This window comes from Dendrobates tinctorius, unplaced genomic scaffold (genome assembly GCF_039654945.1).
Source record: "Dendrobates tinctorius isolate UK_male_01 unplaced genomic scaffold, ASM3965494v1 ptg000158l, whole genome shotgun sequence".
NCBI classification, from domain to species: domain Eukaryota; kingdom Metazoa; phylum Chordata; class Amphibia; order Anura; family Dendrobatidae; genus Dendrobates; species Dendrobates tinctorius.
In genome coordinates, this window is record NW_027361825.1 from 36,037,060 (window position 1) to 36,055,986 (window position 18,927).

Consider the following 18,927-nt stretch of genomic DNA (forward strand, 5'->3'; position numbering starts at 1 on the left):
CCATGTAATCTCAACTAAAAAAAAAACAAACAGCAAAATGGGTCATTTGAATGCAGCATGTTTACTGGCAAATGAGCAATTTTGACTGCTGTAAAACCGCAGCAAAAAAAAAACCCTGTGTGAACATGGCAGCAATGTGTCACAATGTTGCATTGCATCTAGGGATTTCTTCTGGTGTCGTGTTGCAACGTACTGCAACATAGTTGCATATGTTTCCAAATGTGTTAGATCTTCTGTCATGGGTTGCAAGTCCCACGAGACACATTTGCCATAGGTTCTAATGCAATTGTTCAACAGCAAGTTGCAGAGAAGTTGCACAGACTTTTTTTTTTTTTTTTTTTTTTTCATTATTTTTGGTAACGTGATTCGTCCTGATAACTGCCTTTGTGTTGCCCCCCCCCCCCCCCCCCCAGCCTGGTATGGTTAATCAAATCTGACCGCAACAAAGTGGTGTGAATTAGCACTTATCTTGTTAATATCAGATTTGTGGGAATCCCCATTTAGTTGACCCTAAAACCGGTTCTGTAAGAATATTCTACCTACTGGGATATGGAATAGAGATGATGCTGCACGTGTGTGCACAACCTTTAATTTGACATCTATTTAGGAGGCATGTTCGGGAGGCATTGCTCAGGACATGGAGCCCCATACCAAACTGTTATTATTTGGATAGCTAAAAAATGTCTAAAACGGAAACCAGAGAAAGTATCAAACTTTCTGGACGGCCCGAATTCAGACTGTGTTGCCTGAACTGGCCTTGGGCATCCTTACCCAAATTCTCTTCATTGGCATAGACAGACCATGTTTCATGGACCTCTTAATTCGGCCCAAAAGTGTTATTACCACCATGAAGGCTGAGGTCACAAGTGTGTTTGCAGATTTCTATACAGAGATCCGCATCTAAAATCTGTGCATATTTTCCGCACTGATTCATGTATTTCTTTTTTCGCTGCAATGCACCAAAATAATGCTGCATCAGCAGTTACACATGTGGATTTAGAGCTTCCAATGAAAAGAATAGGAATAAAAACGATGCATTTCCAAAATAGAATTTATTATTTGACTGTAAACAAAAAAAAATACAGCAAAAGACAATTTTTGCACACATTCCTCATGTAGAATAAAATAAGTGCAACATGTGGATGAGGCTAAGTATTACTCTATTTGTTTCTGTAAAATGCTGCAGATTTTAGCTGCGTAAAATTCGCAAACCTAGCCTAAGATGTCACATCCGAAAGACTGGGCTCTGAGGTGCAGTAGCCATTCATTCTCTACCTTCGTTTTATTTTTGGCAATATTAATGGTCAAAACACAACTGAATTGCAATTTAGGCTGAACGGCTCTTCCTAATCTTTATTTCAGTCTTGTCATTTTCTAGATCACTGCTGCCTGGCGGTGAATGGAAATATTCTTGTTTACACAAATACAGCCTGTATGTACCAAGTAGGTTTGCTACAATTGTATCCAGTCTACTCTTCATGGGTCTCCAGTTTGATATATTTTGCCTGCACTGCTACATTGAAGCAAACCATCTAGGCACTAGAAGGTTCAGGTTTTCTACTGATGTATTCAGCCATGTTCATACTTTAAGTGCTTGGTCAGGATTTAGGGTACAGACTCCACAGTTTAATCCATTAACTTCATCACTTGGTTTCTTCTTTATGGTACAAATTATGATAGATGGTAGACATGAGATTTTAAAAGGTTTTTCCATGACTTATTTGGTGCAAGTAATAACAAATGGTAGCTACTGCTATTGGAGTCTGACTCGTGTGGTCCCCACTAGTCTCGAGAGGTGGTATCACAGTCCTGTGTGTGAACGGAGCAGTAACGCTCCTGTTACTGCAGTCCCATAGAAGTCAATAGAGCGATGAGTACTACTGTTCTTTCACACAGGCGACCTGCCATGTAGCCCTAGTTATGTATTATGGGGAGTGAATTATGTGTATTAAAAGGAAAAAAGTAAGCCATTCCTGACTACCCAATGCTATCCTTTGAACAGACGGGGATAACTTAAATACAACTTTTTTTATTTTTGAATAATATGCAGGTAATTTGCTAAAGGCTGAAAATAATTTTTGGCAATTTTTTTTTAATTAAGCAAATTTTTGCAGTTTTGCACCAGCTCTTTCATTGCATGTTCAATTTTGTTGTGATCCTAAATCAGCAGTGAAGAACCTGGGGAAATGACAGATGAGGTACAAAACTATCCTATTCGACTCTTAAGGTACTGTCACACTTAGCGATGTACCAGCGATCCTGACCAGCGATATGACGCGGTCAGGATCGCTGGTACATCGCTAAGTGGTCGCTAGTGAGCTGCCAAACAGGCAGATCTCACCAGCGACATCGCTGGGGACGGGGGTCGCTACTTACCTGTCAGACGCGGCGATCCTGCGTCCTCCCGCCCGGCTCCACGCGTCGCTCGTCCTCACAGCAGGAAGCGCCGCAGGAAGCTGACGACGAGAAACAGTCCTGAACGTTCTCGCGCGATCAGCGATAACCAGCGGGGGAGCCGGTCGTAGGTAAGTATCAGACACAGTGATATCGCTAGCAATATCGCTATAACGTCACTAGTTATAGCGATATTGCTAGCGATATCTCTTGGTGTGACATGCCCTTTAGGGAAGAGTCAGACAGCCGAAAAACTTGGACAGGGATCGTAGCACAATGCTCAGACTTGACCGGCTGCTCTTCTGACCCGAGCTTGAGAGCTCTATGTATTTCTATGTAGCTGTTGCACTTGGCCAGTCCTAAGCATTCCGTTGTGAATCTCCGTCTTGAGTTATGCGGCCTTCTGACTCTTCCCTTAGATTGAGCTCACTGATGGCTTCTCAGTTAAACCACTTTGCAGCCAGAATTGGATAATGCAGAACATATGCTTTAAATGGCTAACTGTGCAAAAGTTGTAATGAAACCATATTGCAAAAAATGATTTTTAGCCCAAAATGAATACAATTAATAAAAAAAAAAAAACTAAAGGAGGCCTGTTCATATGCCTTATGGGTGTTGGAGTCACAGGACTCATCTGTTATGCTGAATTCACACATCCATTTTTAGCTTATTTGTGCTACCCAATTTTTAAACAGATTGGACACATAATTTGTGGCTTTTTTTTTTTTTTTTTTACATGTCATTTTGGACAGAGGCATGTCTGACTGTGGTCTACTTTGTGGATCAAACTACATTGCAATCGATGGGTCTGTGATGTGAACACATCCATGTGCTGTCCATTTGAAACACTAGGCTTATTCCCATGACCGTTTAGTGGCCATATTTTACAGTCCGTGTTATGGCCTCAATTTCTGGCCCAACCGCATGTCTTCTGAGCTGAACTCATAGGCATTTATTACACAAACAGCTCAGGTCAGGAGACCTGTGGTCAGGCCAGGAATTTTTTTTGATAACATGGCCGCTGTACGGTCATGTGAACAAACCATTAAGCTGGATGCAGAACTACTCTGGTAGTCTTGACCCCATTCATGCATTACACTGGTTATCGGCGACCGTAAAAACCGTGCCGGATTTTCTATGAGATGACCCTTACCTACACTTGGCAGTGAAGTTGCAACAACAAGAAAGTCATAGAATGATGGAAATCACCGGATGGGTAGACATGTCACAGATGTGCAAATGGTGAAAAAATGCAAACAAAATTTTCAAAACCTCAATTTATTCAGTATGGAGTATGAGCACCATGTTCAGAAATCCCCGCAGTGACCGCTTCGGCTGCTCTCAGTGAGGTTAATGGTCGTCTGAGGAAGGTTCTGCTCCTCTGAATGCACTTGGGCACATAAATCATCAATATCCACTTCTGGCAGCTCCCTGTGCAGTTGTCAATTAATGATGTGCCCAATGAAAGAAAAGTCCAGATATTTGGCAGACCATGGTAACATGTTTAGACCATGTAGGCTGCTCAAAGTAGCAACATATTGCCTTGTGTTGTCACCTTGAAAAATGGCTCCTGGGGGGCAGGCCCTTGTGAAGACCTCTTCATGCCATTGCCTACGTCGTCTCCGGGCCAATTTCCAACTATCATTGCTTTCAGGTCTACAGTGGGACTTGTCTCTGAAGAGGATAGACCTCGAATTATAGCCTCCACTGCCATCCTCCTCTGCACAATGATAGTCTTTGAGTGAGGTCAATGGAGCTCCTGTTCCTGGACGTCTCTCAAAGCCCAATGTCTTGCAAACGTCTTCTGATGGCTTGTATAGACACTGTTTGATGCCTGAGGCTCAGTATGTGACATCTTGTGCCACTTGCAGTACAGAATGGATCGCTATGTGTCATTCTTTGAATCTGAGTGGACCTCAGGCTTCATAAGGGAACGTCACACCAGTCCAGGATTGTGGGGTGGCACAATGTACAGTATCTGGTGCCTTCTAGTCTTCATTCCAGGTAACTAAACAGATCATTGTTGCCTTTTTTTTTAACCAATGGTATGGCCATTTCTCAGGTGTCCCAGGAGCCATTTTTGAACACTATAACACCAGGCTGTGTGTTGCTTGTGTTACTGTGAGCAGCCTGGGTGGCCTAAACGTGCTGCCATGGTCTCTGGCATCTCCAGACTTTTCTCCCATCAAGCGCATCTGGGATGTCATTGGTCAGTAATTGCAAAGGAACCTGCCAGCAACGGATCTTGATGACTTGCTCAAGTGCATTCAGCTTGGCAAAACATTCCTCAGGACAACTATTAATAGTCTTACTGATGGCTTTTAAGCTCTGGGATACTCGATACTAAATAAATCGAGATGGCTAGGAAAATGACGAAATCAATGGAAACATTTTCCAATCAGTAACTTGTTTCCATTCAGTAGAAATGGAGCAAGAAAAAAAAAACCACATCATTGTAGACTTGCATGAGGATCAGCCTGTAAGTTTTCAGTTTTCCTACCATAATTGTGCCCTCTTCTGAGCTCCATCTTAGTGGGGGCAAGTCTAATCGCTGCATGGTATGGGGTATTCTCTTCCTAATCTACGTTACTAGGGTTGCACATTAAGGATGTGTACATTGTATTGCTAGAGACTTGTACGCTTTCATCTACTTCCTCTCGTGTGTGAAGTAAACAACACGCTGTGCTCTGCACACACCCGCATGGTCACAGCAATACTTCCACATTGTGATAATTCCTATATAATCATGGAGGTGCCTGCACAGGCTGCACCAAAGGGAGAATGTACCCTATTAAACAGACAAAACACTTATTTAAAGGGTTTGCAAATTTTACTCATTGAACAAGTGCTGATAAAAGCCAAGTATACAAAATGTCAGCTGAAAAGCCGTAGGATGGATCCACAGAAGTTTGTCACAGCTGCTATCCACTAGTAAAATGCATGGCACATTGGCAATTGAAAAAGCCTAACATACCTATTTTTTTTTGAGGGTGAAGGGGGTTTAATCTGTGGCATTTGGTGATTGGGAACATATTACCGATGCGTTGATTTCTCTTAAATGGACACCAATTCAGGATCCTTCTGGATTACTCACTGGCAACCTCATAGATATTGGGAAGGAAAACCGCCCCCTGTAACTCGAGGATCAGCCGTCAGGTAGGGCAGTGGTGTCAGGTGCACTTTAAGTCTTCCCATTAGTAACCAGCACTTTGTACGTTTCCCCCCCCCCCCCCCCTTGTTCAAACAGAATCATTAGAACAGTCCGTAGTGGCCCATCTGTCTCCCTCTCCGTTTCGATCCATGCCATCCCCTTGGCGTGATCTCTTGGAGAAAGATAAGAAGCATCAGGTGAACCCCAGCGGAGGTGTTTACTCTCCACACCGCCTGCCTTCCCTTGTGCTCGCTGTTTGGCCTGTTGGGTTTTTTTTTTTTTTTCTTTCTTCCCCCCCCCCCCCCCCCCCCCCCCATCTCCTGGTTTTGGTCTGGGTGCTGATAGAAGTTTCCAGAGAGATAAGAATTTGCGTATTATTGATGCAGCGCACAAAACAAACATTCTGCAATCTGCTGTGTTTCCACTCTCTGATGTGGGATCAGAACATGTTGGCATCATGGCAGTGCCCTCCATCCAGTGCAGGTACAGTAATGGAGAGGAAGGGAACGGTAGTTGTCTACTGCGCCACAAACGCTGAGACTCCTGGTACATACAGTGCCTACAAGTAGTATTCAACCCCCTGCAGATTTAGCAGGTTTACACATTTGGAATTAACTTGGCATTGTGACATTTGGACTGTAGATCAGCCTGGAAGTGTGAAATGCACTGCAGCAAAAAAGAATGTTATTTCTTTGTTTAATTTTTTTTTAAATTGTGAAAAGTTTATTCAGAGGGTCATTTATTATTCAACCCCTCAAACCACCAGAATTCTGTTTGGTTCCCTAAAGTATTAAGAAGTATTTCAGGCACAAAGAACAATGAGCTTCACATGTTTGGATTAATTATCTTTTTCCAGCCTTTTCTGACTATTTTAGACCCTCCCCAAACTTGTGAACAGCACTCATACACGGTCAACATGGGAAAGACAAAGGAGCATTCCAAGGCCATCAGAGACAAGATCGTGGAGGGTCACAAGGCTGGCAAGGGGTACAAAACCCTTTCCAAGGAGTTGGGCCTACCTGTCTCCACTGTTGGGAGCATCATCCGGAAGTGGAAGGCTTATGGAACTACTGTTAGCCTTCAACGGCCTGGACAGCCTTTGAAAGTTTCCTCCCGTGCCGAGGCCAGGCTTGTCCGAAGAGTCAAGGCTAACCCAAGGACAACAAGGAAGGAGCTCCGGGAAGATCTCATGGCAGTGGGGACATTGGTTTCAGTCAATACCATAAGTAATGTACTCCACCGCAATGGTCTCCGTTCCAGACGAGCCCGTAAGGTACCTTTACTTTCAAAGCGTCATGTCAAGGCTCGTCTACAGTTTGCTCATGATCACTTGGAGGACTCTGAGACAGACTGGTTCAAGGTTCTCTGGTCTGATGAGACCAAGATCGAGATCTTTGGTGCCAACCACACACGTGACGTTTGGAGACTGGATGGCACTGCATACGACCCCCAAGAATACCATCCCTACAGTCAAGCATGGTGGTGGCAGCATCATGCTGTGGGGCTGTTTCTCAGCCAAGGGGCCTGGCCATCTGGTCCGCATCCATGGGAAGATGGATAGCACTGCCTACCTGGAGATTTTGGCCAAGAACCTCTGCTCCTCCATCAAGGATCTTAAGATGGGTCGTCATTTCATCTTCCAACAAGACAACGACCCAAAGCACACAGCCAAGAAAACCAAGGCCTGGTTCAAGAGGCAAAAAATCAAGGTGTTGGAGTGGCCTAGTCAGTCTCCTGACCTTAACCCAATTGAAAACTTGTGGAAGGAGCTCAAGATTAAAGTCCACATGAGACACCCAAAGAACCTAGATAACTTGGAGAAGATCTGCATGGAGGAGTGGGCCAAGATAACTCCAGAGACCTGTGCCGGCCTGATCAGGTCTTATAAAAGACGATTATTAGCTGTAATTGCAAACAAGGGTTATTCCACAAAATATTAAACCTAGGGGTTGAATAATAATTGACCCACACTTGTATGTTTAAAAGTTATTAATTTAACTGAGCAACATAACTTTTTGGTTTGTAAGATTTATGCATCTGTTAATAAATCCTGCTCTTGTGTGAAGTTTGAAGGCTCTAACTTATTTGCATCTTATCAAACCTGCTAAATCTGCAGGGGGTTGAATACTACTTGTAGGCAGTGTATCTGCAGTCTTCCGTGTCCCAGTAGAGTATCTCTTCTGCTAATTTTTTTTTTTTTTTTTTTTTTCTTATATGTGGTGCGATCTCTGCTCCATACATAAAAACGAATTTACAGCTATTTCCCATTGATTAGAGAGTAAGGAAAATGCACAGAAGTGGTCAGATGCGGCCTCTTTACCAGCACTCGGAGTGTGTGGTTTTTTGGGGGGTCCTCCATCAGTGTATGTAGTGCTCACAATTAATAATGTAGATTGGCCCTCAAACCCTGACCGAGTGGATGCTGACTGCAGATTGGTATCATCTGCCATCTATGTAGGTTAGGGAGGCTATACCACTGCATAAAGTACAGATCACACCAGCTGATCGACCCTACAAACACCCTGGGTACCGCATTTCTATGGCTGAAATTAAATGCTGTGGGGGTCTCCTGTTCCTCCAGACTCTGCCTGTGTAAAGTGCCATCTGTGGAATTTTTAGGAACCCTTCAGTCATCTCTTGGAGGGATTCATGATAGTGACTTCTTCAGAGTTTCTCTTTTGCATAGGATTTCTGGAGTATTTTCCCCATTATCTCCTCCTGGTTTTTGTTTGTTTTTTTTTTTTTTTGTTTTATAGAGTACCTTTTGAGTCACAGTGTCTGATGGGGGATTTCCAGCAAATAATTAGTTTGGATGGAAAATGTTTTCCTTGGAATGGTAATCTGTCCCCCCTCCCCTCTGCTGCATTGCATAATGAAATGCAAGTATCTGCAGGACTCGGCAACAATGAGCCGGAACATGCCAACTAGGCTTCCCTGTGTCGCCGCATAATTTGGGAAATCCTCATCAGTGAGTGAACGTTGCAGCGTTATTTCAGTCCATTGATGCATATTAGCAGCTGACTGTGGGTGTAATACAGAAGCGACTAAGTCAATGCGATTTTTAACATCTCATCCACTTGCTGCAAAAAAAAAAAACATGGTGTGGATTTTACATCATTGTCATTTTCTGATGCATACTTTCTCTGCAGGTTTCACCCTTTTTGCAATGCAAATCTGCAACACATCCAGACGTGCTACATGTACACTTGCTGTGCGTCCATGGCAGTCCACCTTGTACTCTTACGCATTAAGACAAAGTGGCACATCTACATTGCCGGTGCCTTGGGTCTGTGGCTCCTGTAGGTCACCGTTGCATTATGTGGCTTCCTCCTTTATTACCTACCTTGCTTTGCTGCACTGTGCCCATCATTATTACTCAACGCTTTAGCTTTGGATTGTGCGTGGATGAAATATTGCTGATTTTTTAGCAGGGCTGTGGAGTCTGAGTCGGTGCTCATTTTGGTGGAGTCGGTATAAAAAGGACCGACTCCGGCTCCTAAAATATATAATAAATTGGGTACAGTAATTCAATGCAGAATGTGCTGAATATTTTTTCATAGGAACTTGGGAAAAGTTATGAAACGTCCTATAAATGGCTGTTCTATTCCTGATCTAAGGCTACATTCACATACAGCGTTTTTCGTGTTTTTTGAGGATATGTTTTTCAGCTGCAAAAGCTGATTAGCTTTCTAAAAAAACTGCATCACTTGAAAGGTTTTTGAGCTCATAGATAATGTTTTCAATAGCACATTAGAAATCTGCTCTGTCTATCCATATCGTATCTGTACCAAAAAGAATGAAAACCGGGTAGTACACAAACTAACACTCCTTTTATTTATTTTTTTTTTTTTTGGCACAAGTCAGGTACACCTCATAGCTGCCCAAAAGGACGCCCAGGACAGGCATTGCTTGTCTTCAGTAACACATCAACATCAATTGATAGTTGGAATAAATAGACTGCATTCATCACCACCACATCTTCTTAAGGTGCAGGCTTTATTTCCAAGTGTAGGGGTGTGCAGTATGAGTTTCTGCCCCCCCCGGTTTGATCCTGGCCACGCCCATAGTGTGAATGTAGCCTGAGGATCTAGGCTTTGTCTTAGCTGAGATAAGTCAGTGTTATATTTTATATAGATATATACACACACACAGACCAAAAGTTTGGACACCTCATTCAAAGAGTTTTCTTGGTTTTCATTACTATGACAATTGTAGATTCACTCTGAAGTCATCAAAACTATGAATTAACACATGTGGAATTATATAATTGACAAAAAAGTGTGAAACAACTGAAAATACTGTGTCTTATATTCTAGGTTCTTCAAAGTAGCCACCTTTTTCTTTGATTACTGCTTTGCACACTCTTGGCATTCTCTTGATGAGCTTCAAGAGGTAGTCACTGGAAATGGTTTTCACTTCACAGGTGTGCCCTGTCAGGTTTAATAAGTGGGATTTCTTGCCTTATAAATGGGGTTGGGACCATCAGTTGTGTTGTGCAGAAGTCTGGTGGATACACAGCTGATAGTCCTACTGAATAGACTGTTAGCTGTTTTTTTTTTCTTGCCATAATACAAATTCTAAGTAAAGAAAAACGAGTGGCCATCATTACTTTAAGAAATGAAGGTCAGTCAGTCCGAAAAATTGTGAAAACTTTGAAAGTGTCCCCAAGTGCAGTGGCAAAAACCATCAAGCGCTACAAAGAAACTGGCTCACATGAGGACCGCCCCAGGAAAGGAAGACCAAGAGTCACCTCTGCTGCGGAGGATAAGTTCATCCGAGTCACCAGCCTCAGAAATCGCAGGTTAACAGCAGCTCAGATTAAAGACCAGGTCAATGCCACACAGAGTTCTAGCAGCAGACACATCTCTACAACAACTGTTAAGAGACTTTGTGCAGCAGGCCTTCATGGTATAATAGCTGTTAGGAAACCACTGCTGAGGACATGCAACAAGCAGAAGAGACTTGTTTGGGCTAAAGAACACAAGGAATTGACATTAGACCAGTGGAAATCTGTGCTTTGGTCTGAGTCCAAATTTGAGATCTTTGGTTCCAACCACCGTGTCTTTGTGCGACGCAGAAAAGGTGAACAGATGGGACTCTACATGCCTGGTTCCCACCGTGAAGCATGTAGGAGGAGGTGTGATGGTGTGGGGTTGCTTTGCTGGTGACACTGTTGGGGATTTATTCAAAATTGAAGGCATACTGAACCAGCATGGCTACCACAGCATCTTGCAGTGGCATGCTATTCCATTCGGTTTGCGTTTAGTTGGACCATCATTATTTTTCAACAGGACAATGACCCCAAACACACCTCCAGACTGTAAGGGCTATTTGACCAAGAAGGAGAGTGATGGGGTGCTACGCCAGATGACCTGGCCTCCACAGTCACCACACCTGAACCCTATCGAGATGGTTTGGGGTGAGCTGGACCGCAGAGTGAAGGCAAAAGGGCCAACAAGTGCTAAGCATCTCTGGGAACTCCTTCAAGACTGTTGGAAGACCATTTCCGGTGATTACCTCTTGAAGCTCATCAAGAGAATGCCAAGAGTGTGCAAAGCAGTAATCAAAGCAAAAGGTGGCTTCTTTGAAGAACTTAGAATATAAGGCATATTTTCAGTTGTTTCACACTTTTTTGTTAATTATATAATTCCACATGTGCTAATTCATAGTTTTGATGCCTTCAGAAAGAATCTACAATTTTCATAGTCCTGAAATAAAAGAAAACTCTTTGAATGAGGTGTGTCCAAACTTTTGGTTTGTACTGTATATACGTAATCGATATTGCATATTGTATTACATATTTACAACTTATTACAGTTTTTTGTGTTCTAAAGTTGTATTCCAATAAATATATATTCTGTTCTATCTAAATATCTTGATTGTTGGATCATAGAAATGATTAAATGTCTGATGTTCACATTGTACTACAATAAATTTTTCACTTAAATATAAGCAATATGTGTCGGTGTAAGGGAAATTGAGGAGTCTGAGTCGCAGGTTTGGCTTACCAACTCCACAGCCCTGATTTTTAGGGAAAAAAAAAATCTTTCCTCTAAGGACTAATTCAGATTCGAGAGCAGGAACAGACCGCTAATGCATGGACTTGGCCGGTGGCTCTCCTGGCTTGTGCGTGACAGCTTTTATTTCTATGAAGCTGTCCCACTACGGCTGGAGACCCATGGCCAGTGTGCGTTGCTGTCCGATCTCTGACCGATTGGTGTGACACTACAGTGTTCTGTTTTCCAAGTACAAACCAGACTGGCTGTCAACTTGACAGCCTGTCTCGGACTCTAAACACAATGTATTAAATCAGCCCGAGATATGTCACGTGTTTGACGGGCCCACCCAACCATCTAATATGTAAGGGGTCATACTGACTGTCCACCTATAGATGTCTTCGAAGGAGAAAAGTATCTGTCTATTGAAATTTTGATGCCCCACTTTTTTTTTTTTTTTTTTTTTTTTTTTTTTTTTTCCCCCCCCTCAGGGGAGAAAAGTCACTGCCAGATTAGTCTGGCAGTGGATTTTTGCCCTATTCTATTTGGAAACACAAGCAGAGCGATCTTATGTTGGGGAATTGGGAGGGAAAGCTCTCAGCTGTGATGAGCAGCCTAGTTTTGTGCCTCCGAGGTGTCCAATAGGTTTCTATCTTGATGGACAGGACGCGGCCTTTTACAAGTATTTCTTGAATCTGTTCTGTGCGGTGCCCTTGTTTACGGCGCAGATCTGTTATGGATACCGCTGTTTTCAGAAAGCAGCCGTATGTCCTATCCCATGGAAATGACAATAAACAGCTCAGCTTCAGATAAGGAGCCTTGGGGTAAAGCGAAGAGGAGAAAAACGTAAAAGTAATTAGCAGGAAGGACCGGCCACGTCAGCTCTAATAATAAGCTACAGCCTTTGGTTTTCTGTTTGCAAAACCAGATTTCCAGCCCCACGTCCATACCTGCCCATCACCTAATGTGTATCGGGGTTGTTATTGACTGTTTCCGAACATCATCTGTTCGTTTGGGGGGTATTGAATTTCAGCACCAAATTCCTTTTTGTTCCCAAGGGCAGTAAGCTGCCGACAGACCAGTTGAAGGCGACTCACATCTGGGGGGGGTCAAAGCTGGAAACTGCTCACAAAGAAATGCAACAGGGTTAGACTTTTTTTTTTTTTTTTTTTTGTCACTGATCTGACATATTGAAGAAAAAATCTAAAAAAAAATTGCGTTGACAGTTAATTGTTTACGACTGGAAAATCCCTTTAAAAAAAAAAGTCCCCTTTTAAGAAACTTTTCATTCTATACTGTAAATGTATATCTGTCCAGCACTGAACCTCCACCACTACCCCGATGTTTGCTTGCAGTGCTGACATGTCAACAGCACTGCAGCCCATCACTTGAGCTCAGCAACATGAGCCGGTGATGTGCAGTCAGTGCTGCAGACAAATAGAGACAACGGCTGTGGCGGAGGCTCGGCAATGGACCCTGGGAGGGGGAGTAATACTCGCGTGTGGTTTTTTTTTTTTTTTTTTTTTTTTTTTTTTTTTTTTCCCTTTGTGTAGAACTCTATTATAGAGTTAATCCATACAGTGTGTATATACATCCCGGCAGTCGACTGTACCTGTTCACTCACGGACTTCTGTATTCTGCCTTCTCTCCCCCAGAACCTGCACCTTGTCTTACCCGTGCCTTCTCTGACAGCTGATTGATCACGGCCGGCCGCCATCTTTCCATCACCATGAATGAAGTAATGGTGGTTAAGGAAGGCTGGCTACAAAAAAGAGGTAAGGAAAGATTTAGTTTCTTGTGGGTGGCATGATTCAAACGTGGTATACATAACAATAGACCCCCTCTTGGGGTATATGCACACAATCAGTAAACGCTGCAGGTTGGATGCTGTGTACTTGTGCAGCATCCAACCTGCCGCGTTCAGATGTTGCATCATAGTGGATGGGATTTTAAGAAATCCCATGTCCACTATGCGTACAGAGACGCCATGGATCACCCGGGAATATGGACATGCGGCACATATTACCAGACTGCAGCATATGAATTTCTCTTGAAATTTCACCCATACAAAGTGCTGCCAGTTCCATATCGTCTGCACATGCTCTCATGATGCCAGGGTTTGCCACTTGGGATCCATGGACCACCTGTCTGACATCTTTTACATGCCCCATTGGTGAGTGTCCCATGCCCTCGGTGGTTTTTCTGTTCTCCAATGGTTCTTATCGCCCTGTAGCAAAAGGCATGGGACCAGCCAGAATCGGATCTCCTCTGTCCTTGGCAGCCTCGTGGTTTTCACCTCCTTGGCATAATGCAAACGTTTCTAACCCCTTTGAACCGCAGAGCTGTTTGGTTAAAACCTTTTCTCATCGGCCTTTTAATAATGGATCCAGACTGCCCAGGTAACACAAGTTTACTGATGGCATCAGGACAGCGAGTCCTGAAACCTCATGGAGGAAATTTACTCGTCGTCTCCCCTAGATTTCAGCCCGGGCTTCTAATTTGTAAAGCTGTCGACTTGTCATTGCTTCACCTGTGATCTCTGCACTACATGCGCTATACTGTTTTGCTGCCCTTTGTTTTGTGTTTTTTTTTTTTTTTCTTAAATGCATGTATTTGGGGCTAAACATAATTTTTGCAATTGGTTTTCATTCAAAATCTTTTTTGCTTTTATAGACTCCATGCACTTAACTTAAAATATATATACACATTTTTAATTAAATTATGGTGACTGTCACAATGACAGTACAAGCTCACTGATGGGTTCTCTGTTAACTCCCCCTGCAGCTGGCAATAGTGCAACACAGACTATATAGAAGGCAAAAGTTGTAATGGAAACATATTGAAAAATATTTTTTAGATCCAAATGCATGCACTTCAGTAAAAAAAACTAAATTTTCCTCAAAGATGGACAATCCCTTTAAGCTTCTCACGCAAACACAAGCAGAGTCATGTAATTCCTGACTGTTTTATGCACTGTATCATTCACTCATTGGGTCAGTGTAATTGTGTACTATCTTGATTGCTACATGGTGTTAAAGGGATATTCTCATTATCTGTCTTAAGGAGCCCTGAAGATGGACAGTTCGGACCGGCGGTATTGCTGAGCCACCACCTTGAACTGTTGTGTGCTCTCTAATGCTTTTGCAACAGCAGAAAAGTGCAGCGATCCGGGCAGCTTCAGAGCAGCGCTCGCAAGCCATATAGCAAAAAGATTGCAAATCTGTGCTCCTTGCCTATGTAACTGGCCACCTCGGAAATACTGCAGAGGTGGCCAGTAATTTGGGCACCGAGCTGTAAACTATAGCCAATCATGCTGCCAATTCGGAGAGAGCCACTAAGCTCTCCGATTGGCTGCTGTGCTGCAGATGAAAACGCAATAACAGAAACTAAAAGCAGCAGCTGGGACTGTCTTTTGTTTTCTTCAATAAAAGTATGAAATGGGGGAAAAATCCTTTAAATGCAAATTTAACTACATCTATCAAATTATATGGTATGATAAATTTGGGCATCACTTTTCTCCCTCTTCCATTCTACACTCATCAGGATTTATGTACTAATTTTATTCTGGCCGTATCCGCACAAGTGATCAAAATGCCTCCCTTAGGCTGTGTTCACACACAGCATTTTTTTAGCGGTTTTTACCGCGGTTTTCACTATGAAACCGCTAAAAATAAGCTGCACAGTCATTTCTATGCATTTTGCACTTTGTGTGCACATTGATGCATTTTTTTACTGCGAAAAAACCGCATCGCGGTAAAAACCGCAGCATGCACATTAATTTTGCGTCTTTTTCTGCGGTTTAGGCTTCTCCCATGCTTTTAGAAACCGCTGCGGTAAACGCATCAAAACCGCCATGGAAAAATAGGTGCGGTTTCTGGGAAGGGATTCAGGTTTTTGTGCAGAAATTTTCTTCAACGTGTGCACTTGCCCTTAACAGTCCCAGCATCCGTCATCCTTTGCACTACTTTATTATTTATTTGTTATGCTTTGCTTATTGAGCGACACTAAGTCCACAGTGCTTTACATCGCTGTCCCCATTGTGTCTCATTCTTGATAAGGTTTAGTCTATTTTGTGACTACATACTTCTCCCTCAAAGTAGTCCAAGCAACAAACCAGAGCAGCCTGCACAATTCTTCCCCCCTGTAGCGTGAGGTGTATGTCTGTATATTGTGCACTTGTTGGCGGGCTCTCTGTAATTATTGTGCGAGTCTTTTTCTGGTGTCTCGTTATTATTCGGCACACATGCTTCACTTCACAGGCGGTTTGTGTAATGTACTTTAATGCCACACAAAGGAGGCCTGCCAGTGCCTCAATCAGCCTTGTAATTAAAGGTATTTTTAAATCTGGGACCCCCCCCCCCCCCCCCCCACCACAAGGAACGTAGCAGAGCGGTGGTCCTCTGTCCGGGTGCTTGAATGGGTGATCACCCTCTGTAGCCTTTGCCCCCAGGGCTTCCTGTGATTTCGTATAACCCCGCCTGACCTTTCTGCATTCCTAAAATACCAGAGGCAGAATCCTAACAAAAAACACACCTCCGCATAGTGAGAGGGGCGGCGGAGGTCCCAGGTTTTCTTGCTTTGTAGTTACTGGATATTACAGCGCACGGTTATAGTACTGCTGGTCTGTATGACCAAGTCTGGTTGGAATTGCAGCAAGACACCAAAATGGCCAGACATGGACAACACCGTTAGTTACTACATTAGTATTGGAGTCGTGAAGGATTTTTCCTCCCTGCATGAAGTTGTCGCACACAGGACGGCCAACTCCGTTTTCATTTTGTGATGTGACCCATGCACTTTGCTGTCTGCTTTGCTAATTGCAACAGACACGATGATATCAGCTGGCAGCAGTCTCTTGTACATCCAGGGGGGCCGGTGTCACTTCCTCTGAGCGTTCTCCTGCCAGTTAACAATGGTAAACAGCCGGGGACGCCAGAATTCGGCAGCTCGGGAGATTGAGACTAATGATGTACAACTCCTAGCCATGTGCTGGTGCAACGGTGAATAAACCAGTCTGCCGCATACTAGTGAAACGTGCCAAAGTCTGCTGCATTGATGAATCCCGAAAGTGCTGCGGTGAAAAATGTAAGCTCTATGCTGTTTAAAGCCCTGACGTGGAAGTTGCCACAGGGGCGAAAGTTGGGAGAGGAGCAGTGCTCTGGGGAAGAAACTGTTGGAGAAAGAGGAACTCTATGGCGGAAGCTGGTACTCAAAGCGACGCTCTGCCACAGAGGAGGAGTCGGTGGCGGGTTCGCTCTGCCACAGAGGAGGAGGCGGTGGCTGGAGGCAGAGCGGTGCTCTGACACTTGGTGCACTGGACAGGATCTGGTGCCGTTTTTGGTGACTAATATACGACTGTCAGGCCATGCGTGTGATGGTAGAGCTTTGTGCCTATGCCAGACGGCTGCTGTTGGTTGCCTCCCACATAAGGTGTGAACAACACCATCATTTGCAGCATGGTTTTCATTTTAGACTTCCTTCCCATGTTGGATAATGATAAACTACAAGAAAGTGCGTGAATGAAAACCTGCAGCAGTAAGTGCAGCATGGTAACCTGGCACATAACGGAGGAACGTGGCCTCTGGGGAGACAAGCTGCCTGTAAGGTAGAACCACGCACTAAGTCCCTGCCTGACATGTAGCTGGTAAAATTAGCTCTCTGATTAGAAGCTATTTCTGGAAAGTTGTGTAGAATTACCTTGAGTAACATTAACCTTTTCCCTACATGAGGCGTGCTTCTACCTGAAATACAGCTTCAATTGGAAAGTAGAAAGCAGAAAAACAAAGGGGAAAAAAAGGGGTAAAAAAGAACAGACTTAAATGAAAATATGTATGTGAATATTTCTGGAGCTGAAAATGGCTTGCATGCAGCTGAAGGCGTCCAGAAGTTATAGTTATTGTGGTCCTGCTGTGCGTTGTATCGTCTGCGATACGAGTGGTGTTACACTACAGGTAGAAGTCTCGGTCGTCATGTGTGACAACCTTTGCTCTATTGCACGCTGTGTATTGCTGCCTTTTATCCCGGAGTCGGGTTGTTGCCGTGTGTGTCGTCTTGAGTCGTGTCATTATTACTACACTCAGTATTTTGCTGCATTGAGCTGAGTGAGTGACGTGCGGCTTTATAGTATGGCCGTCTGCCAATAACCCGTTTTATATTACTGGAAATAATGGCGGAGACGTATCGTGGTTATTTTCACTTCACTCTTCAGCGGTTACGACTGCCTTAAGGTGACACTAAAGTGTAAGCAAGAAAACCCAAAAAAACACAGAAGTATGCTAGAAACACTTTTTTTTCCCCAGTTTGACAGCAGAGAACAACTTTATATTTGTTTACAAGGTACAGTGCTGGTATGTGTATATAAAGTCTACACACCTCTGTTAATGCCAGGCTTTTGTCATGAAAAGAAAAATGTTATGTCCTCCATAATCTGTAATTGAAATGCAAACTGAAATCTTTAGGTGGAAAAGGAAGACTAAAATAATGTAGTAATTGCTTAAATTTGCACAACATTCAGTCTTTTTGGGTAGTAGCATGTCAGTTCGGCTTATCTAGAATTGGCATTTTTTTCTTTCTCCCTCTGCCTTGTAGTAGCTGCCAATCTGTCAGATTACGAGGGCATCTCCTGTGTACAGTGCCCTCTTCAGGTCACACTCAGATTTTTCAATTGGATTCCAGTCTGGGATCTGGGCTATTCTACAATTTTACTCTTCTTGTGAACAAAAAGCTCCAAAGCATTATGCTACCTCCACCATACTGTATGTCACTGTAGGTATGGTGTTCTTTTGGTGATGTGCATTGCTGACTTTATGCCAAATATTCCTTCTGGAATTATGGCCAATAAGTTCAACTGGGCTTTCATTATAACAGAACATGATTTTCCTACATGCTTGTGGCACACTTGATGTAGGTTTTGGAAAAATATAGCTGGGCTTGATGATTTTTCTTCGTAAGAAAAGCATTTTGTCCTGCCAACCTACCCCAATGGCCAGACAGAGTACCCGAGATGGTTTTCATACGCAGTACACAAACAGTACTTGCCATAAATTCCTGCAGCTCCTTTAATGTGGGCTTGGAGCCTCCGAGACCATTGTTTGTTTTTCATCAGTTTTTGAATGCCCTGTTTTAGGTGATGTCACTAGGCAAATTTTAAGCCATTTCCTGATGCACCATGATATATCTGCCTTGGAAACTTTTTAACCCTTCTCTTGACTGAGGTTTAACAATGAGATCCCCTTGCTGTTTTGTAAGCTAAGCTGTTTATTGAATTTTTTTTTTTTTTTTCCCCTTTAAAATGCAACTAAGAAAATGTCTGGGAAAAATCCTCAAAAGAACAACTTGTATATGGGGTTTAGTAGAATCACTATAAATGGTGGCAACCATGTACTA

The 18,927-nt window shown here is 43.3% G+C and overlaps 1 protein-coding gene across 2 annotated transcripts in view; it reads left to right on the forward strand.

Annotated features, from left to right (window-relative positions):
* The window catches only part of AKT2 (AKT serine/threonine kinase 2), a 38,681-nt gene that overhangs the window by 1,457 nt on the left and 18,297 nt on the right, over window positions 1–18,927 (forward strand). For both annotated transcript variants that reach the window (XM_073549308.1, XM_073549309.1), the window contains exon 2: window positions 13,197–13,316. In XM_073549308.1, the coding sequence (XP_073405409.1) occupies window positions 13,271–13,316 (46 nt within the window). In that variant the 5' untranslated portion in view covers window positions 13,197–13,270. The remainder of the gene's footprint in view (window positions 1–13,196; window positions 13,317–18,927) is intronic.